This window comes from Pezoporus wallicus, unplaced genomic scaffold, assembly GCF_028554395.1.
Source record: "Pezoporus wallicus isolate ANWC-B61680 ecotype Strahan unplaced genomic scaffold, APGP_CSIRO_Pwel_v1 contig_7461, whole genome shotgun sequence".
In the NCBI taxonomy this organism is placed as follows: domain Eukaryota; kingdom Metazoa; phylum Chordata; class Aves; order Psittaciformes; family Psittacidae; genus Pezoporus; species Pezoporus wallicus.
In genome coordinates, this window is record NW_026637976.1 from 1,735,041 (window position 1) to 1,755,538 (window position 20,498).

Consider the following 20,498-nt stretch of genomic DNA (forward strand, 5'->3'; position numbering starts at 1 on the left):
AACCATAATTCTCATTAAAGATCTGCATCTGCCAATGTATTTTCAGCCTGTTCTCTATACAAGCATTGCTTCACGGAATGGACTAAGCAATAGTTACCTGTGCCTTCTTGGAGTAGAACCTTGATCTTGGCTTTAAGATGACAGAAGGAAGATTTAGATTAGACATTAGGCAGAAGCTCTTCCCTGTGTGGGTGCTGAGGCGCTGGCACAGGGTGCCCAGAGAAGCTGTGGCTGCCCCATCCCTGGCAGTGTTCAAGGCCAGGTTGGACACAGGGGCTTGGAGCAAGCTGCCCCAGTGGAAGGGGTCCCTAGCAGGATCTGAGCCCCAAAACTGAGCCTGTTGCAGGTGTGTCATGGCAGAACAGGCTTGGTTTGGAAAGCACCACAGCTGCCTGGGGATCGGTTAAACGGGACATGCTCCTTCCCACCAGGGTACACAGGATGAGGCAGGCATTGAGTAACTAAAGGGGTTTGTGACTGTCTTCCTTGCCCATCAGCCTTTACACCCAGAAACTCCAGCTTCTATGAAAGCCTCTTTTGCTAGGAATGGTTTAAGATCCTAGCACACCCAACCAGCCACTAACTGACAGGAAAAACTGATAGGAAAATCTCCTACTGAACTCCTATTGCAGATCTCTTGGCTTACCTCTAAACTATGATGAAATGCATGATGCGTTCCCCCCTCAGAATCAAAACTATTTGTTGTGTTCACAGCCACTACTGTCCTGCAAAAGAACTACTCTTCAACATAATAGGGCTGCTGTCCCTGCATTCCTCAGCTTGCTGCTGCACTTGCTGGCTGCAAAGTGCTCATAAATCCCACTGCAGTCTCATTCCTCTTTCAAGCCCCATGTACTTCAGCTTCCGAGTCCCTCACCCACCACCACGCAGCAGCAGCAAGGTGTCAAGGCTGAGAGTTCTGCACAGCAGCAAAGGGCTGGTTTTGAGAGGCAACTTCTGCAAAAAAACAAGAGCAGCCAAGAGCTAATAAAATTTCAAATGAGCTGTGGCTTTTCCTGGCCCCACAATTGTGTTGCCTGATTTAATGGGCAGCATCTTAGACTGAATAATTGAGCATTGCTACAGAATTACGGATGCTGCGATAGAAATCCCTCATGCTAACAGCAACAACAGAATGCAAACAGTCTTCAGCCAGAGGTGTTATTACGTGTTTAAGCAGACTTTGGCAGGTGCTGCATGTCAAGTGTCAGGCTGGGGCAAGCAAGCCACAGGCAGGGATGGAGCTGTTGGTACACAGAGAGCATCCTGTGGACATGAGGAGCTGTGGACACACAGGCAGGCAGGAGGAGGTCAGTCTAAGGAGCCTTATTAGGGAAAATCTTGGATGACAAACTCAAGGAATGCTCCTGCTAAAGATCAGGAGACTTTTTGCTACTGACTGCAGGGGGAAGAGCCTCTGTGAGGAACTGTACAAGGCAAAGCAAAGCTAGAAAGAAAATCATAGAATCACAGAATAGTTAGGGCTGGAAAGGACCTTAACATCACCCAGTTCCAACCCCCTGCCATGGGCAGGACGCCTCACACTAGACCACAAAGGCTCTGCTCAGCCTGGCCTTGAACACTGCCAGGGATGGAGCATTTACCTGAATAATAAATAACAATAAAACCTTATTGTCTTTCACTGCCAGTGAAAGCATAAAATGCACCAATTGTACAATTAATTGTGTCTCACCTCATCCAGTTCTTATCTTTCATTTTCTGTGTCATTCACCAGACAACATTATCACTTTTTGTGGGGGCACTCCCTTGTTCTGTGATGTTTTTGGATGTATTACTGGGAGAGTTTGAATGGGAAGGGTTTAAAATCATTGAATCATAGAATCACAGAATGGTTTGGGTTGGAAAGGACCTTAAGATCATCCAGTTCCAACCCCCCTGCCACGGGCAGGGACACCTCACACTAAACCATGGCACCCAAGGCTCTGTCAAACCTGGTCTTGAACACTGCCAGGGATGGAGCATTTGCTACTTCTCTGGGCACCCTGTGCCAGTCCCTCAGCATTCTCACAGGGAAGAACTTCTTCCTTATATCCAACCTGAACTTCCCCGTTTCAGTTTGAACCCATCACCCCCTGTCCTATCACTATGGTCCCTCTCCAGCATCCTTGTAGGCCCCCTTCAGATACTGGAAGCTGCTCTGAGGTCTGATGAAGATGCTCAAAGGTAAAGCTAACAAAATGTTAGTCTTACCATAGAGAAAAACAGGTTTTACCCTTCCAGCTCTAGTCTAGACTCTGGTGAAACAGAGACTAAAGGAATGGCTCAGCGCTTCTGTACAAAAAGCAAGTTATTATTCAAAGGAATGCTTGTGCTGATGGAGCTTTACAGAAGTAATGATGCTGTGCCCCAAGCTGAGGACCGACACTCAATTCAATTAGGTTTGGGGAATATATAGGCTTTACTCCAGTGCTTCACAGAGAACAATTTTACCTAGTCAACAAAAGAGTTGTAGCTTTCGGCCCCACTGTAAGGAATCAAAGGGAAACCAGAGTAAGGAACAAAAGCCCTTGTGATCATGGGGCTGATTAATGTTCTCTTCGCTCTTTCTTATCCCACCTGCTCTGTTTTGATTTTGCCTGAATAAGGTTCTCCCTGGTTGTATCCTGCTTAAATGAGAGTGCTGGCTGCCTGGGAAAGGAATCACCCTCATGTCTTTCCCTAAGTGCTCAGCATATGTTTGCAAGTTCCAAATAATATAGTCAGATGTAATAGCAATCATGTATTTGAATTACAGGATTCCTTGGGCTTTAGTGCAGCAGCAGAGCTCTGCAGTGCCAGGCACTAGAGAAATACTCTGCAAAAGGTTTATACTAATCCAGAGCCACATTCTTGTTCAAAAAGCATCTGAAGTGAAGAAGAAGGGAAGTGGAAGGAGGAAATGACAGAAAACACACGATAATCACCACTAGTTGGGCATAAAGCAGAGCTATAATAACGTGTTTAGAGTCTACGAGTTCACAGCATCCTCCAGCTCATCACTGCTCTGGAGCATACAGTTGATGCAGCTGGCTTCTTGGGTTTCTTCCTTTCTCCAGGCAGGCTCTTAAAGGGAATTACACGTTGCACAGCCAGCAAAGCAGAGCAGAAAGCAGGAAACCGTTGTTTCAAATGAAATTCATGAAGCTGAGCAAGGCATGTGAGGGCCCTACCCAGCACAGAGGAGACAAGTGGGCGGCAAGTATAGGCTGCTTAACCTGGTCAATGGTCGTGCAATGGTTGTACCTGAATCTGAGCCAAAACACCTCTCAAAAGTGATTCCTCTGAGAGAAAGGGACTCAGAGCTTAGAAATGTTTAGTGAGAGCAATGGGTTCACACCCTCAGCAGCTGAGATATCCTCATCTCAAGGTCTCTCACTTTCCTGGCAAGTGCTAAGCTACTGCTGAAAAGACCACCCTACCCTACCATGGTTTCTATTGACTGAATCCAAGGCAATTCAAGCCATCATCTGAGCACAGCTTGGAAAGCGGGCTCAGATGGCTCAGCTATAGGCTTGTTTCTCAAATTCTGGTCAAGAGGAATCTGGTCATGCAGTCTACGCACCCTGAGATCATTCAGGGTGAAACCTTAGGTTTCTAAGGAGACTTTCTGCCCAAAGAGGTAAGAGTTTGCTTCGGGTGCTAAAGGAGGTCTGGTAGAGCTTCCCTGAGTTCCTCCTTTGAGCACTGGTGCCCAAACTCTGCTTATGCATCTTTTCAGGTGCAGAAATGCTTTGTGAAATGCATGTCCAAGCCCCTGTTTTCTGAAGGTGGTTCATGCCACCTTTTGTTACATCTCATACACCAGCACTGCCTCCTTCCCAGGAGTAACTTCCCTCAGTTCAGCAGACAGTGGTAGGGTTCTTACAACACAGAGGAGACTTTCATGGTTTCTTTCTTCATCTATTAATCAAAAGCATTTCATTAAGCACTAGTCAGAAGTACCAGGAACTGTCCCAAGCTGTAAAGACAACCCATAACCACTGCTTAGACCCTCAGATCACAACCCATCATCCTGTCTAATGGCACAACCAACTACACCTGCTTCTCGATGCTGTGACACATAGGTTCACACTACCCTCCTGACAGTGCTAACAGCCTGCAGCAGGTGATCCCCAAATGTTACTATCCAACAGAGAACCAGCAAGGAGCTGAACCTGAAAATGTGAACCAGTCATTTTGTTCTCTTGCTTGAAGAAAGGTTGAGCAACAGTCAGCATAAAACAGAGGAAGAGAAGCTGGGTGATTTATAACAAATTAAACCAGCTATCCAGTCTTCCCAGGTACAGCAGGCTTCGCAGTGCTTGCTGGTTCCTCCAAGATGCCCCTGCTGTTTGCCTGGCTCTATCTGTGATGGTAAATGCTAATTTATGATGGCTGTTTACCCAGGTGCATTCAGATCTCAACACATCCCTTTATACCTGTAGCTAGCACATTAATGCATCATTCTTTATGGTTTCGAGGAAGCAGGCAGCTCCCACACCATGCCCAGGAGACAATGCTCTCGGGCTATAAAAGCCTTGCAGTGTGAACAAAGAAAAGGAAGATACAAAAAGCAGCCCACCACCTTGCCTGCAGCTCCAGCAGTTGCACAGCCAAAGGTTTGCGTGCTGGGGTTCTCCTGGATTCTTTGCAAGTCCTTTTAGAATGCTGACATTACCCGCAGGTGTAACCCTAAGAACTGGCAAAGAGCAATGCAAGCTCCTGCCAACTCTCAAACATGTTATTTGGCGTGTGGTGGACAGATGGTGGACGCATGGGTGTTAAGAAGGCCAGTGAGCAGTGCCAGCACTTCTCTTGCCAAAGGATTTGAAATGGTGCTGACCCAAAGCATTGTGCAAGGCTTCACCTTCCTACAAGCACGACCTGATCCTTGAATGGGGCAAGTAAGACATGATGGACTCGTGAGTCCTGTAGGCCTGCATCCAGCTCTGGGGCAGCAGCACAAGAGGGATGTGGAGCTGTTGGAGCGACTCCAGAGGAGGCCACGGAGATGCTGCGAGGGCTGGAGCAGCTCTGCTCTGGAGCCAGGCTGAGAGAGCTGGGCTGGGTCAGCCTGGAGAAGAGAAGGCTCCTGAAGGGGAGACCTGAGAGCAGCTCCAGTGCCTAAAGGGGCTGCAGGAAAGCTGGAGAGGGGCTTGGGACAAGGGTCTGTAGGGACAGGCCGAGGGGGAATGGCTTGAACCTGCCCGAGGGGAGACTGAGATGAGCTCTTAGGCAGAAGCTCTTCCCTGTGAGGGTGCTGAGGCGCTGGCACAAGGTGCCCAGAGAAGCTGTGGCTGCCCCATCCCTGGCAGTGCTCAAAGCCAGGTTGGACACAGGGGCTTGGAGCAAGCTGCTCTAGTGGAAGGGGTCCCTGCTCATGGAAGGGGGCTGGAACTGGATGAACTTTAAGGTCCCTTCCAAGCCATGATTACTCTGTGGAGTTGTGCCAATGGGCTATGGTACAGTTAAACAAACTACATTGAATCCAGTCCTGAATTACATCATCCTTGAAGTGAGAGTTGGTTTTTAGTGGCAGCAATAATACTCAGGGCTGCAAGGAAAGGCCAAAATCCCTTGGGCAGTGCCATGGTGCCTCTGACCTGCTCACTGCTCCAGGGTTGGAAGATTAAGGCAGCATTTAGTTGTTCTGGCCCAGGAGGATGGAGAGAAGGAAAGCATCAGCACTGCTCCACTTGCTAGGTCTTGGGTAGCATCTGGTGGAGCACAGTCTAAACCTGCAAAGGCAAAATGGGCCTACGTGTACATTGGAACCCTGTGCTCATGCTAGGCTAAAAGCATTGCATGTAGCTGTGATGAATGAGATAGAAACTGAGGGGCAGAAGCCTCACTAGTACAATTCCTGCAGAAAAAGGGAACAGGATGGCTTATTTTCTTCACTCCCAAACAAAGATCTTTGACTAGGTGACAGAGAAATGAAGCTCCTATACTTCTATGTAATATACATTAGGATAGGCCAGCATTATTTGACTGGGAAGGTTATCTATTTATCATCTATCTCTCTATCCACCTATCTATCTATCCATCTACCTATCTACCTACCTATTTATCCATCCACCTGTCTATCTATCCAAATTATCCTGCATTAATCACTAATACAAGCCTTTGGATGTGTTTCAACTGGGAAGAGGCAGCAGAGAACAGCAGGCAACTGAACATCAACCTCCAATGAATCTGAAGTGTTAGATAGTAGCAGGAACATTCATATTCCAGACATATTTTTCACCTGAGAAAGACTCTTGCCTTTCACAAGTGTAGATTCACCAGAGGCAGAGTTTAGGAGTTATTCAGCAACTGGAATTGTTCAAAGCAGGAAATGAAGGATGCTGTCTGTTCCATCTCCCAAAGAACCAGCTTTACCCTACCTGGAAGAATTGGCTCCTCTGGAAAAGCCCAAAACAATAACAGAGGCCCTCAAGTGAAGTTCCTGTGTTGATCAGACAGAACCTTTAGACCAAAAGAGCAATTTGCTTTATACCTGTAATTCTCCCATGGTTTCAGGACATTCTAGCGTATCCAGACAGTGAAATGGGGAATTTCCAACTCTCTGGCTCTCAATATGGAGGGAATCAGACAGTTAGATAATTTCCCACGAGTAAAGACGGCTAACACAGCTTTGCTGTGAAGAATATCCTCTCCTCTTCTCCCCTGTTATTCCCATACACTATGTTCCTAAATGAAATGGAACCCATATATAGGCTATGGAATATCAGCTTCTTCTCGAGGCTTTGTCAAATGCCCGTAACTCCGCTTCTAGGACTTGTCACAGAGGATAATTTCCTTGGTCTTTTAAACCTTCAAACTTCTGATTCTTCAAGCACATGTCAGAGCACTCAGTGTGGGCTGAGAGCCCTGCTTTCAGGTAGCGAGTGTTTGCAGCCATGAATTAGAGAGGTTATTTTCTGCCAAAGAGAGGCAAGAACCACTTTTCTCAGCTTCTTTTAAGGAAACACCTCCCATTTCTGGTAATACAGGTGGCCTCATAGGTCAAACGTGCAAAATCCTCTCCTTTCACCCAGAGTGGTCAAGCTCTCTCACTGCACTGTTTTTCCTTGTCCGATACTGGATGATCACCTACACTCAGTTACCTGCTACAACTCCTTTCAAGTTGATGGGCTTTGTGTTTAAAAGTGTAAATAAAGTGGCCTTGGGTGTGAAACCTAAGTGCTGGCTTTGAGAAATGACACTGGTGTGTGAAGAGGGACCTGCTTTCCAAGACATCTCTTTTCTAAGCCGAACAGAGATTACGTTTCACTGCATCTCTGCCCCAGTGACTTGTGCTCAGCTTGTTATTGTTTGTCTGAGAAAGCTCCAGATTGAAGAGGCAAACACACCCTGTAATTTGGGACCCGTGTCCCTCAGGGTATGATTAGGCTGGGTTCATGAAAAAGATTCTGGCTTCAGCTCCCATTATCCTGAGGAATTTCCGGCTGCAGGGATCTTGATTAGCAGACACTCGATACCACAGTGCAGGAGCCAGCTTCCCATGAGCTCAGGCAGGGTGAAGCTCCCCCCATAGCTGTGTCTCAGCTTCAAGAGATGCTGCTCTGAGCAGAAAGTGACTCGAAGGGCAGCAGTCATCCACCAAAAGTAGGGACCTACAAGGTAATACCTGAAATAGCTCAGAGGGATGAATGCCCTAAATCTGTTCCTCTGTGCTGACAGTGACTAGCTCAGATGGTTGACTTCTAAAGCTTCATGAAAGGACTACCATCTCCACTGCCTGCATTCATGTGCATGCAAAGACAAATTTGGCAATAGCCCTGTAATCCTTTACAGGGAACCAAAAAAACCCACCTTTCTCCAGCCCTGAGCGTGCATCACTCCAGAAACTGTGACAGGATCCCTCAAGAGAGAGAAATTATAGTGCTCATACACATGCTACATGCTCTTTTAAGAGGCTCTTCAGGCCTCCATCTCTTCAGTGCGCTTTGAAGCACAGCAGTTTCTCAGGGTGTAATGTTCGTGGTGACAAAGTGGCTGCATTAAATATGGGCTCAGTTCTAAACACAGGTGACCAGTGTTGTTTGAGTTCCCTTTGGATAGCTGCTGTCACACATGAAACATATATATGCTCTACTAGAGAACCAAGTTAATGTGAAGGGGAAGCAAAAAGCCAGCTCGGGTACTCCAGGTTCCTCAGATGGTGCTGGACATAAGGCAACAGACATTAAGTTGGAACATGGAAAACTATTATTAGATATTAGGAGAATTATTACTATCAGGATGGCCATATACTAAAGCAGGTTGTGCAGAGAGGAGGCATATCCATCTTTGGAGGTGTTCAGCAGTTGACTGGACACCACCTTGAGCAACCTGATGTAATTAGAACTGTGTTGAGTGGGTGGGTAACTGGATAAGTGCTGGAGTTATCCAGTTATATATATAAATGGATATATATATATGGATGTTCTACAAATGTCTTTAGCTGTCTTGCTATAGAAATCAGCATAAAAACTAGGAAACAGGTCCAGAAGCAGCCTTTCTTCACAAGACCATGTAACTGTTCAAATCCCTGTGATACACAGGGAACTCAGGCTTCAGAGCAGAAATGCCTCACCACTGCTGATGCCCCTGCATCTCAGGGGTTGAAGTTCTAGATTTGAGCTCACAAATGATTGACAAAAATCAAGTCAAGAAGGTGTTTTCCACTGTTTCACTTTTCATCTGAGGAGAGTCCTTAGCAGTGATGTAGCAAAATCAAAGGAATGGTGTGTGATGGGTTATCTGTAAGCTGTAATGCACACCATGTACATGTACTAGTTTTAGTGTACTAAGAGTGAAGTCAACACTCATTTGTGGGCTCTGACACATGAAAAAGCTGTCACAAGGCAACTCATTACAACCTATCAGTTGCTTTGCATATACCACTGCTCCCCACGAGCTCATCAAATGCAAGTTAGCAGCTGATGTGCTCTAACTTGTAAACACATTGATGCCTTTTGTCTCTCCTGTCTACATCTGCTGTCCTGCAATGGCAAGGTGACAAACAGCTTGTTTCAAGGTGAAGGTAACCCGGTTCTAAAGTTAGCACCTTGAATCAGGAGATGGTGTTCCAGCAGCCTACTCAGAGTGTGGCCATGCTCTTTGTGATGTTATACAGTTGTGTTCTGCACTGCATGTTATTACTCCTTCCTTCTCTGTTTCTAAAAGCTCCACAGGATTTGTGTTGGCTATTTTTTTTCCATGGAAACTGGGATTATCCTTGGCTCTGTTTACCATATTTTTACACATCTGATGTGATGAACTTTATTGCTGCCCTGTGTCAGCTGCAAATAGGAAAGAGAAGTACCGTGATGCTCGGTTTCATGTGAGGCAAAAAGCAATCTTTGTTTTAGAGTGTGCACTCTTTGTATGGTTCTCCATTTTTTTCCCCATCTTTTCTAAAGGGATAATTTGGTCCATTTGCCATGCCAGATGTGCAGAAGTATTTTAAATGTTCAATCAGAATCCCAGTTGCTGTGAAGCAGATAATCACAGTCTTGGCTTGGCTATTTGTTGTAGCTGTACTGTTCTTGTGAATATGATAAAACAGAGGCTTGCAAAAGGCAGTCTCCACTTCACAGTCTGGGTCCTGGCCCAGACTTGTGGTTTACAAAGCCTTTTGCTGAGTGACAACAAAACAAATTATGCAGTCTCCCTTATGCCTTAAATTTAATATCTCATCTCCTGCCCTTTAATTCAAACCTTCACACTGCACCAGGTTTTCCTTTGTAATGAGATAACCCTGAATATTAAGTTTGCATTACGCAGAGCTATTATTCACATGTCTGACATCATTATATATGGAACTGTAATCAATAAAACATGGCTCAAGAGGGATTGGATGGCTTGTGGGCATGGGGATCAGTCACCAAAAGCCTCTAAGTTTCTGCAAAACATCCACCCCAAGTCCGTGGTGACTTACTGGGGAGCCTTGATGAAAACCTCAGGCAGTGAGGCCATTTGGACAGGCAGGGATGTAGGCTGTCTGAGGTGGTCCCATTGTATCACTGCTGAGCCACTCATCTGGGGTGGGGTGATGTGTACATAGCCTCTGCTTGCTCTCTGGTATATGGACTTGATTTGAGGATAAACAAACATCCCCCTTCAGCCCTGGCACCCCGGATCCATTCCATTTGAATTCAAATCCACTCTGGCTGAGTCAGCCTGGCAGGCTTCACTGTCTGCTCCCCACCAGCTGTCAAAACCCAATCTGCCCTGCAGCATCAAGCCCAGCTGACTGCTCACTGGATGAGCTCTGCAGGCTCTGTGGAGCCTGACACGTCGCATGTGCTCACATCCTACCTCCATCGTTGTCTTTCCCATCTCCACACGCCGTCTCCATGGAGGTGTCGCATCCCGCTCCTCTCCATCCCAGCTGGCAGACGCAGTGCCAGCCATTCATGTCCAGAGTGCATCTGCCGTTGCCGTTGCACAAGCCAGGGCATCCCTCTGCAAGGCAAAGAGCCACATGTTCAAATACACTGCAAAGACAAAGCAAACAGCCTGGAGAGGGGCTAAGTAAACAGCATTTTGCCTTTGCCTTCTGTTTGTTTTTTTCTCTGCTCTCACTTGGTGTCTTCCAACCTATCGGGATGGTGGTGACCACTCAATGAGCTGCTGCTGCTGCTGGCTCTCCCCGGAGGTCCTCACAGCACAGCCTCACTACTTAGACCAAAGGAATCATGGAATCATAGAGTGGTTTGGGTCAGAAAGGACCTTAAGATCAGCCAGTTCCAACCCCCTGCTATGGGCAGGTACACCTTCCACTAGAGCAGGTTACTCAGGCTCCAACCTGTCTCACCTGGAATGGTGAGCTTCTGGAAGGCAATGAGATTTTCTTGCTCCACTGGTTATAAAACCCACCTTGCTCTCTAAGCATTTGCTATAGAAGACCAAGAGTTGGGGTTACCTAAATTGCATGTGGGGTTAAAGCTCCCAGCACCCAGGGGGCTAAAGGAGCTGGCTCCCAGCAATACTGAGATCTCAGACTGGTGAGCAGTCAAAGCCAGCTGGAAAGGGAAGGCAGAAAACATTTGGAAAACACTCAGTTTCTCCACTGTAGTCATTTTGGGTGGGATTCATCTCGTCTGGTCACAATTAATCAATAACAGAGACACCCTCAACTCTCTGTAGTCAGCAGAGAAACAGATTGTCCCATGGCATCAGCCTCTTTGGATGTGTTGGATGCCAATACCAATGAGCTGAGGAAAACAGCCATTTCTCCCCAGTGACTAGAGAGAGCCCAGCACAGAGGCAGGCGCCTATTTTATGGGTGATAAAACTCAAGGGGGACGAATCCTATCTCCTAGTCTGCTCATGAAGGTTTGATTTCTCATCTGATGATCTCCTGCCGGAATCCTTGTCCTGTTTCTTTCCCCAGTAAGACAGCACTTTCCACAGTAAGCAGTGGTGGGAGGGAGGCTGCTTATACACTTCTGGGGGGTTTTTTACCTGCAGAGCTCAGAAATATTTACCAAGAAACCATCAGAAATGTAAGATGCATTTTACAGCTCAGGAAACTGAAGTGCAACGGAGCGAAGGTCACTCAGCAGGACTGATTATAGCAGGAACACAATTCAGTCTTCCTGAGCCCTGCTTTAAGGCACTCTCTATTTAGATGTGTTGTGCATCCTGCCACGTAGTTATGAGTTTCTCCAGCTTTGCAAGACAGGTTTTGCTTGTGAAAGTGTGTGAACAACACGGACTTCTCCTGTCCTAATGGGTTACAACATGATGATGAAGAGGCGTAGCATCTGGTTGACTGCCTGACACATGAGGGTCTGCCCATGGAAGTGGCGGGGCAGCATGTAGAGCACATCACATCATGGTGTGTCCTGCACTGGGGAAACACCATTCAGAAATTACTTGCAACTAAAGGACGGTTTCAGGGTGAATTTAACAGCTTTTCTAGGGGTGTTTTACTAACAAGTGACAGATTAACAGGAGGTAAATGGAAAAGGGAACAAAGGTGGTAAGGGAAAAGTCCTTTAAGAGGATCTTAAGTTTTTAATTTGCAAACATATTTGCTGTATTTGAGTATTTTCATTTCATTTTCAGTATTTCTATATTCATTTTTAAGTGTGTATTCTTGAGGGGCCACACAGTGTGTGGGTATGTGTGAGCATGCTTGCAGGTACTCTGATATTTATACACTATATTTGTATTTATACACTACAGGAGAGCTATTTATAGGTGAGGCTACTTGAAATTCTCCATTTTGATACCCTGCCTTCAGTTACTTACAGCAGTGCCAAACGTTTAACTATTTAATCTGATCTTTTTCTATACTAGAGTTAATTGATGTGTCTGTTGCCTTTCAGGACAAGCTTGTTTTGGAGAATGAGAGAGGAAGAATTATAGAATCCTAGAATGGTTGGAAAGGACCTTAAGACCATCTAATTCCAACCCTTTGCCATGGGCAGGGAGAAAAAGAAGTGTATTACTTCTTAAAGTAACCTGCTAAAATTACTTCGCTATGTAGGTAATCCCTCTTTGGACTAGATAAATACAGTTTGGATGGGACCATCCTTATGGTATCAATAGGACTTTTATCCCATCCTTATAAATCTGCCTAAATTTGCCTAGAGGAAAAACCTCTGAAGAAATCTCACTCCAAGGGTGTCCTGCATGGATCCATTAGAGCATCATCACTGAGCACACCTCATGTTTTACTGCTTGGACTCTTTATAACTCATCCTATAAAGTTCTTTTCTATGCAGCAGTTGTTCTGGAAACTCCTGGCAATGATGCTGTGGTGTTGACCTGGACAGGAGAGCAATGAGAAACATAGAGTTGAGGGATGAGAAGTTGAAGACACCACTGTAGGATAAGAAAACAAGGGTTGGATACCATTAGATTTTAACCCCAAAAGTATGTTTAATTCCTAAAGCAGGCTTTTTATTTTCTGCAATGGGAAGAAGATAGGTTTTAGAAGTTCCTGATGGGAGCTAAAGACAAAAAGTATCCTGGGTTTGGTTCTCCTGGGTTTGGTTCTCCTGGGTTTGGTTCCAAGCCACGCAGGAATAGATGGAAACCCAGAAATGGTTTAAGTTAGCCTATGAGGTTTCATATGATGACAATTCAGAAGGAAAAGTGGGATTCCATGGTATTGTTTTTCGTTTCAATTATATTTTGCATTTCCTAATCTTTGGAACAAAGATCTCAAAGGCAAAGATCTAACATTAGTAGACAGAAATGATACTGTAGTGATCGATCACTTGCTTGAGACTGATAAAAGCAAATGATCTTCAATTGTCTCATACGAAGAGTGCCCAGAAAGTACAAGGAAAAACTAATACAACTGTAAAAATCAGGAATTCATGGAATTTCATGTGCTCCACACTCCCAGACTTAGGAAAGGAGGAATTTGGAGTGGTAGAAAATAGCTGATATAATTTGGATGAGGCACCTTCTGCACCTGAGGAAATAAGAAACCTTGATGTGTACACTCTAGCACAGCAAAGACTGAAAAGGCTCTGATTGTGTTCCACAAATTCATGGCGTGGATAAAGAGTGAGAAGGGAAAACAGCTATTTAAGATAAAGAGAATAATGCTGGAATAAGAACAAACGAGCAGAAACCAAACATGAATAAATTCTGGCTTGAAAATAGAAAGTAAAATAAATAATCTGCCAGGATCAAAGGAATAAAGTTATGGAGTAGCTTCCCAGTAGGAGTACTAAGGAGAAGAACCCACACTTACCTATCCATAGAGTGTAGTGCATCTATACAAAGTTTTACACAAAGTGGTTACCCTTTACAGCAAAGACTGGACTCTAACTGAGGAGACCCCATTCAGTCCTATAACTATGAATTTTGTGTGCAATTCATTGTCTAAATGAGATGTGTTTGAGAGTATTTGAATGGACTTTCTTGGACTTGATCTGGACCTAGAGAAACAAAGTCAAGCATCCGAGAAAGCAGACAGGAAAAGCGTCAGTCAGGAGAGGAGAGACAGAAGAGAGGGGGTATCTCATGGAATTATGTATTCCCAAAGCATGCATTCCTCTTCTTGACTATTAATGGTATCCAGGGTGCTTGATGAGATACAAGCATCTAATGCTGTAGATATCTAAAGGAGGATAAGTCCCACTTGTAATTTCATACTCCACTGTCTGGGCATCTTTCAAGTCTAGAATGTAAATTTACCCATCCCACAAAGGAAAAAGACATCTCTGGTTCCTAATGAGATAAATCTCTTCCAAGGAGTCAGAAAGAGCTGCTTCCTAATGAGATAAACTCTTCTTCACATATTCATGACCATAAAAGTTTTCAGCAATTGACCATTCCATTACCAAGTATCAGTGATGTGAGGATTAAGCTGTACCTCTTCTATGTCATGGGTTTGATAGGAAAGAAGACAGTTTCCAGTAGTAATGAGAAAGGAAACCATTGATAGAAAACAACACAATTAACCAGCAGCTATATGAGTACCTTCAGAAAGGTAGATGGTAACATGGACATGTAAGCCAATGTATCTAGAAGAATGAACCTATATGTGCTGCCATTTTTTCACTGCATAAAGACTGCCCATCACTGACACTACAGCAGTAGGAACGTACAGTATTCCCCAGTCCACAAACAGTGCACTTCAAAGCACATGACAAAAAGACAACACAAATAAACTTGATCCTCTCTTTTCCCCCATGCTGGGGAATAAAGCAAAAAATCACCTTGTCTCCAAAGTGTTTCTGAGTACCAGCACAGTGGGATGGCTTAATCCTCACAGACTTACACCGCCATAATCTTGCAGCCCTGATTTCTCATAGCTAGAGGCACTAATGATTCATTATTCCTGTTTGTTAACTGTATTTGGGTGACTAAGGGAATTAAATACATGAATAGAGCTTTTTGAAGCAGTGCAGGGGGTACTCTTTATGTGGGTTTCCAATCGATGCACATGAAAGTGCTGCTGAAAGATGATTATAGTGGTGGACATTCCCAAGGATTTCAGGTCTGCCATAATACAGAGCAGGGAAGCAATATAGGAGTGATTTTTGAACTAGACAAGAAAAGAGTATCAGAGTCGAAGGAGACTGTCAGCAGAGTAAGAAATCATCCTGCCATTTTAAAGCTGTTGGCAAAATAATCTGCTCTTAATGATCTGTACAGTTAAGGCCTCTAATTAGTTCAATTATAAACAAGGTTCAATGGGATTTTCTTCAAACCAAGCCTCATTGCCACTTGAAATTGGACTTAAAAGATAAGGCTATTATCTTTCCTCCATCGTCACTAGGAAAGCACTGATGGATGCTCTAGCAAGTCCCAACAGACGGAGGTTGAGCTCCAAAACAGCTAGGACATGCCCGAATGCAACATGTGAGGACACAAACACTTGGAGCTTGAGGGAACAACAGTCAGGAAGTGACCTGCAGAAGTTCTGTAGGACTGAAGGGGAGGAGCAAAGATCAGCTGGTCCCTGCCAACAATGAGAAACGCAGGCAAGTGTCCTGAAAACACTCAACTCTTCAACTACCACTGTGTTATTTTGTGATGGTGGGAATCCAGAAACCCTTCATCAGATTCATCCTGTAAAATGAAGATTAACAAGTTACTTGCTCATATTGCTTTTAACTCCAAATGAGGGAATTGTCTGTGGTCAGGCCTTGGGTCCTCAGTGCTTCTCACACTTCAGAAGCTGCCCAAAGAAGCCACCCTGCAGCCATCCCTGAAGTCAGATGTTGGTTTTATTTCATAGAACTTTACATAGAATCATAGAATGGTTTGGGCTGGAAAGGACCTTAAGATCATCGAGTTCCAACCCCCCTGCTATGGGCAGGGACACCTCACACTAGACCATGTCACTCAAGGCTCTGTCCAACCTGGCCTTGAACACTGCCAAGGATGGAGCATTTACCACTTCTCTGGGCACCCTGTGCTAGTGCCTCAGCACCCTCACAGTAGAGAACTTCTTCCTTTTATCTAACCTGAACTTCCCCTGTTTCAGTTTGAACCCATCACCCCTTGTCCTGTCACTACAGGTCCTGATGAAGAGTCCCTCTCCATTCAGACTAGCTGTTTACATGCCTCACTGCAGGATTAATTTGGTTAAAATTTAACAGTGAGAATTGCTAAACATCAATAGAGATTAATTACATTGATGTACCATCAGCTTCAATGGTATTCTGGATGGAGAAACTCTCTCTAAAATCAGCGCCTTTTTAATAGCAGGCATCTCTTTTCATTCTAAGCATTATCAGTGTTAATTAGGCCTCAGTTTAGACAACTCCACTCCAGTTCTACTTAGAGCTTCTTGGTTTAATCACACTGAAGTTTGCTACTGAAACTTGCCCTCCAATGTAGAAATAATTCTGCATCTTCTCTGACTTAACTGGTTTACTGTACAGCTGTAGGAAGGATTCAGCAGTAAATCAGGCTCACCCTTGACAACGTGGGATTACTGGGAGGGGATTTCAACCAGAAAGATGTTAATAATTAAGAAAGCCAAAAGGCCATGAGTAATTTAAGTTTGAAATATGCAAACCATGCAGTTAGCCAAGTAAAAAACCATGTACTTTTAATGTTCCAGCTATTGCTAATCTTTCCAAAAGAGGCCACGCATGGAAAGAGACCATCTTTTGCTATTAGTATGTTACTTAACCTGTTACCCACTGAAATACTCACTAAATACAACATGTCTTTATTCTTGGGCATAAAGGTGAGTCAAAAGGCTATACAGAGTTAAAAATGACAGCAACAGAAGACTTAGTAAATAACAATTTGCCCACTGAATGGCAAATAAGTACTGAAGGTGCCTGGACCCAGGCTCTGTAGGTTGATTCCCTCTTTTCTATCCCTTTAGTGTTTATGTGCTACCTTTTGATTCAGCCTCCTCCAACACATGTTGAGATGAAAAGGAGTTGTCCTGGGGTTTTGAAATGCAAAACACTGGGATGTGCAACATTAATAGGAGTCTCTGATCCCACTCCCTAGTGATGGCTCTTATCTTCCTGTAAGGATGCCACCGCTATTACTTCATAAGGACACAACAAGTGACCCTCTTTCCTTGATATAAGAAGGAGAATATACTTTTTAATCCTAATTTAAATGAAGTCAAGCATGCTTTACTGATGATAAGCAATGGGAGAAAACTACCTACCACTTAACAATCCACTGATCTATAAACAGGAGTCCAAGGACAGCTACAAGTTGTTGCATTACACTGGACACAAAAGTCTCGTTATTTAAACTGTGGGTGTTTCCTTATCATTAATACTTGTTTGTCTGTTAAGAGCTTTTTCCTATTTGTGATTGTACCTGAACCTGCTTTTAAGCCTCAATGCAAACAAGAGAGAGAAACATTAGACTGTAAATTCATTCAGAGGAGTGAAGTCAATAGGGCAACCGTGTTTTCTTGTCACACCACAAGAGCCCTGTATGGCAGACACTTCATTTTAGCTGTTCACTGGACCAGTATTTTGGCATATCTGTCCTTCTTCATCAGCCTCTCATGGCTGCTGTTTCTGATTGCTCACAGCCTGAAAAGGAGGGTAATGCTATGGAAGAAACTGATTTGTTCAACCTGATTTCTTGGTTTGTTTAACCAGCAAACACAGGATGCTGCGCGGTGGCAGCGCTGTGTTGCTGTTAGTGTCAAATCAGCCATGTAGAAAGAGATCTGTGTCCAATTCCATCATCTTTCTTGTCAGATTGTTGTATTTAACTAGATGTTAAATTTCAGTGGGTTTAGAACATTAAATGCATTGGGGAACTATTTCTGTTTAAAAGTCCTAAATTCATTTAGCTCATTGCTTTGATTCATAACTGAGTTTTTGTGAGGGTAGAAGATGACTTCTATCCTGTAACAGTTCCTTTTCTTCCTCATTGACAAAAGATCTGGGTCCTAGACTTGCTTCACATCTATAAATAGGAACATAGGATTGGGTTTTGTTGTAGTGTACGCTAATGCAACATCAACCATAGGGTTGGATTTGGATTTCACTGTAGTGCACGTTAATGCAGTGTCACTGATTTCCATAGACTTTGTGGATTTATAGAACCAGAGGCTTTGAGGTCATAACAGTTGTGTATTAAGGACCAAAAATAGTAATATAGCATTACTCAAAGTTCCCATGGAAGACTTTGCAGTCATGGATCAAAAACACGGAGACTCCACACAGAAAGGGCACTCACCTGCTTCTTACAAAATGGATCATAGACATTGAATTAAACCCCATCACTGCACAGGGCTCCTGCTGTATTCACAGCCACTTTTGTTTCCTCCTGACTTGCCTTACCTGGGTAGGAGGGGTGAGGATGAGAGATGATTTGGAGGGGAGGGCAGGGACAGAGGGGATGGACAGGAACACTGATACGATGTTAACATGAGGGTCACAGCACTCACGGAGGTTAATTCCTACCTAAATGACTGGAAAGTTCACCCTTCCAGACATTAGGGAGCACTTTGGTGACAATGAGGAAGAGATGCAACCTCAACACAGCATGTTCACGGTGCATTTTTCAAACACAAAGACAATAGGAAAAATAGGAAGGAAGAGCATACCTTTCACTACCTTATCCAGATAGTGAGCTTGGGAGATAAAAGACAGGACATTTAAGGTAGGATTGAATAAGTGCATTGCGGCTTACTACGAGACTGTGCAGGTGCTAGAAAGGCAAAGGAGAGTTCGCTGTGATATGAAAAGAAAAACCTTAGATTATGAGGAGAGAAAAAAAAGGGAGAAGGGTGCAGCACAGCCCTCCTCAGACACAGAGCTCAGGGAGGCTGCATATAGGCATCCGTTCATCTTTGCTCGGCAAGGACAGGAAGAGAAACACGAAAGCTTTAGATATATACTTATGTCCTTATATATATGCTATATATATGTATAAATATATATATGGTAGAATATTGTAGTGCTCTGCCTCTGTTTTACTGCTTTTTGTTTCATCAGCAAAGCCAGAGTCGTTTGGAAGTGCTCCACCTCACCTGACTGTCTCATATCATTCCACACAGCTCTGTGATCTTAGCAGGCTGGGAAAGGCTTTTCCCTGGATCTTCCTAATGGTAATATATTGCATTTATCCAGCATCCTCTAGCCCCAGATCAAATTACTTCCCAAATATGAAATTAACCTCACGGCAGCTCTACCACATAGGGAAGTATTAATACAGTCATGCCAAGGAGGGCTAAAGAAAGAAAAAATGATAGCAATATATGTGGTGGGAGCAGTCATGTGCCCAATTCCCATGGAACGTTAATTTGGATAACCACCTTCTAATTGATTTTCTGGGGTCAAACACAAAGTTGGTGGCAAAGACATGAACAGAAGCCAGGATTCCTGCCTTGGAGAGCCCTCGGACATGCCTGCAGGTGGCACTTTCTGTCCTAGCAGCGTCTGGGCTTTATTAATAAATGAGAAGCTCCAAGTGTTGCATTTCTCTCTTTCATTACCTGTTTAAATGTTATATCCCTTGCCCTCTTGTCTGCTCCCTGGCATCTCTCTCTCAGTTGTGCCCTGGAACCCTCCTGAAGAGGTTTTTGTTTGAGATTCAGACTGCCCACCTGAGGTCACAGTCCTGGCAGGAATGATTTTCCCATCCTGTGAATCTAACAGATCCACCAAAGCACTATTGTAACAAGTGGAAAGGGCTCTGAGGATCAGAGCTAATCTAGTGCAGGGCAGTTATGAAGTTTGGGAATGAGATTAACTCATCACCCTGGTGTAGCAGTAGCGATGCAGGAAGCACAGCATCACCATCCACTTGGCTTCAGACACCAGCATGGGAATGTGTCTTTTGGGTTCTGACATCCACAGCAGCCCAACCTATAAGCTTGGGCAGTAGTCATGGTGCAGGTACCAGCAGAGGAGGCAGCTGCCAACCAGATGTGTCAGTTATATGTCAAGTTCTTTTGTAATCTGAAAAATAATGGGGACCTTCTATGGGAATATTCCATGGTAGCATGAATCGCTCTTCTCTACACATGCACAGTCTTGCTCCCATGCTATACTTCTGTCATTACTATCACAGTATCACAGAATGGTTTGGGTTGGAAGGGACTTTAAAGCTCATGCAGTTCCAATCCCCTGCCATGGGCAAAGACACCTTCCACTAGAGCAGCTTGCTCCAAGACCCTGTGTCCAACCTGGCCTACAATTATCTACAGATACTCCTTCGGAAAGGATGTAGGACATGTAGGGGCTCAGAAGAAAAGCTACTTTTCTAAGGTGCTCCCTGCACTTGAAGGCACTGCTCCACATCACCACCCCTCTCTAGAAGCCACTGTCATGGAATGGTTTGGGTTGGAATGGACCTTAAAGCTCATCCAGTTCCAACCCGTGACATGGGCAGGGACACATTCCACTAGTCCACGTTGTCCCTTCAGACCTGCTAAGGGGGGAGCACCTATGAGCATTTTCAGCCTGAAAGCCCTCCCATTTCAGCAGCCTGAGCTAACCTGGTTTGCTTGGCCTGAAAGTCCTTGTGAAGGGCAAAATGAGCATTTCTCTTGGCTCACAGAGAGGAAGGGAGGGAAGGGAGAAGAGGGATGTGCTGGGGACTTCTACCCCAGC

At 44.6% G+C, this 20,498-nt stretch overlaps 1 protein-coding gene across 11 annotated transcripts in view; it reads right to left on the reverse strand.

The window, feature by feature from the left end:
• TENM4 (teneurin transmembrane protein 4) overlaps window positions 1-20,498 on the reverse strand; it is a 755,231-nt gene that overhangs the window by 110,218 nt on the left and 624,515 nt on the right. For 8 of the 11 annotated variants that reach the window (XM_057408504.1, XM_057408506.1, XM_057408514.1 and 5 more), the window contains 2 exons: window positions 18,488-18,514; window positions 10,288-10,434 (listed from right to left, as the gene is read on the reverse strand). In XM_057408504.1, the coding sequence (XP_057264487.1) occupies window positions 10,288-10,434; window positions 18,488-18,514 (174 nt within the window). The remainder of the gene's footprint in view (window positions 1-10,287; window positions 10,435-18,487; window positions 18,515-20,498) is intronic. The other 3 variants (XM_057408511.1, XM_057408509.1, XM_057408508.1) reach the window with 1 other exon arrangement.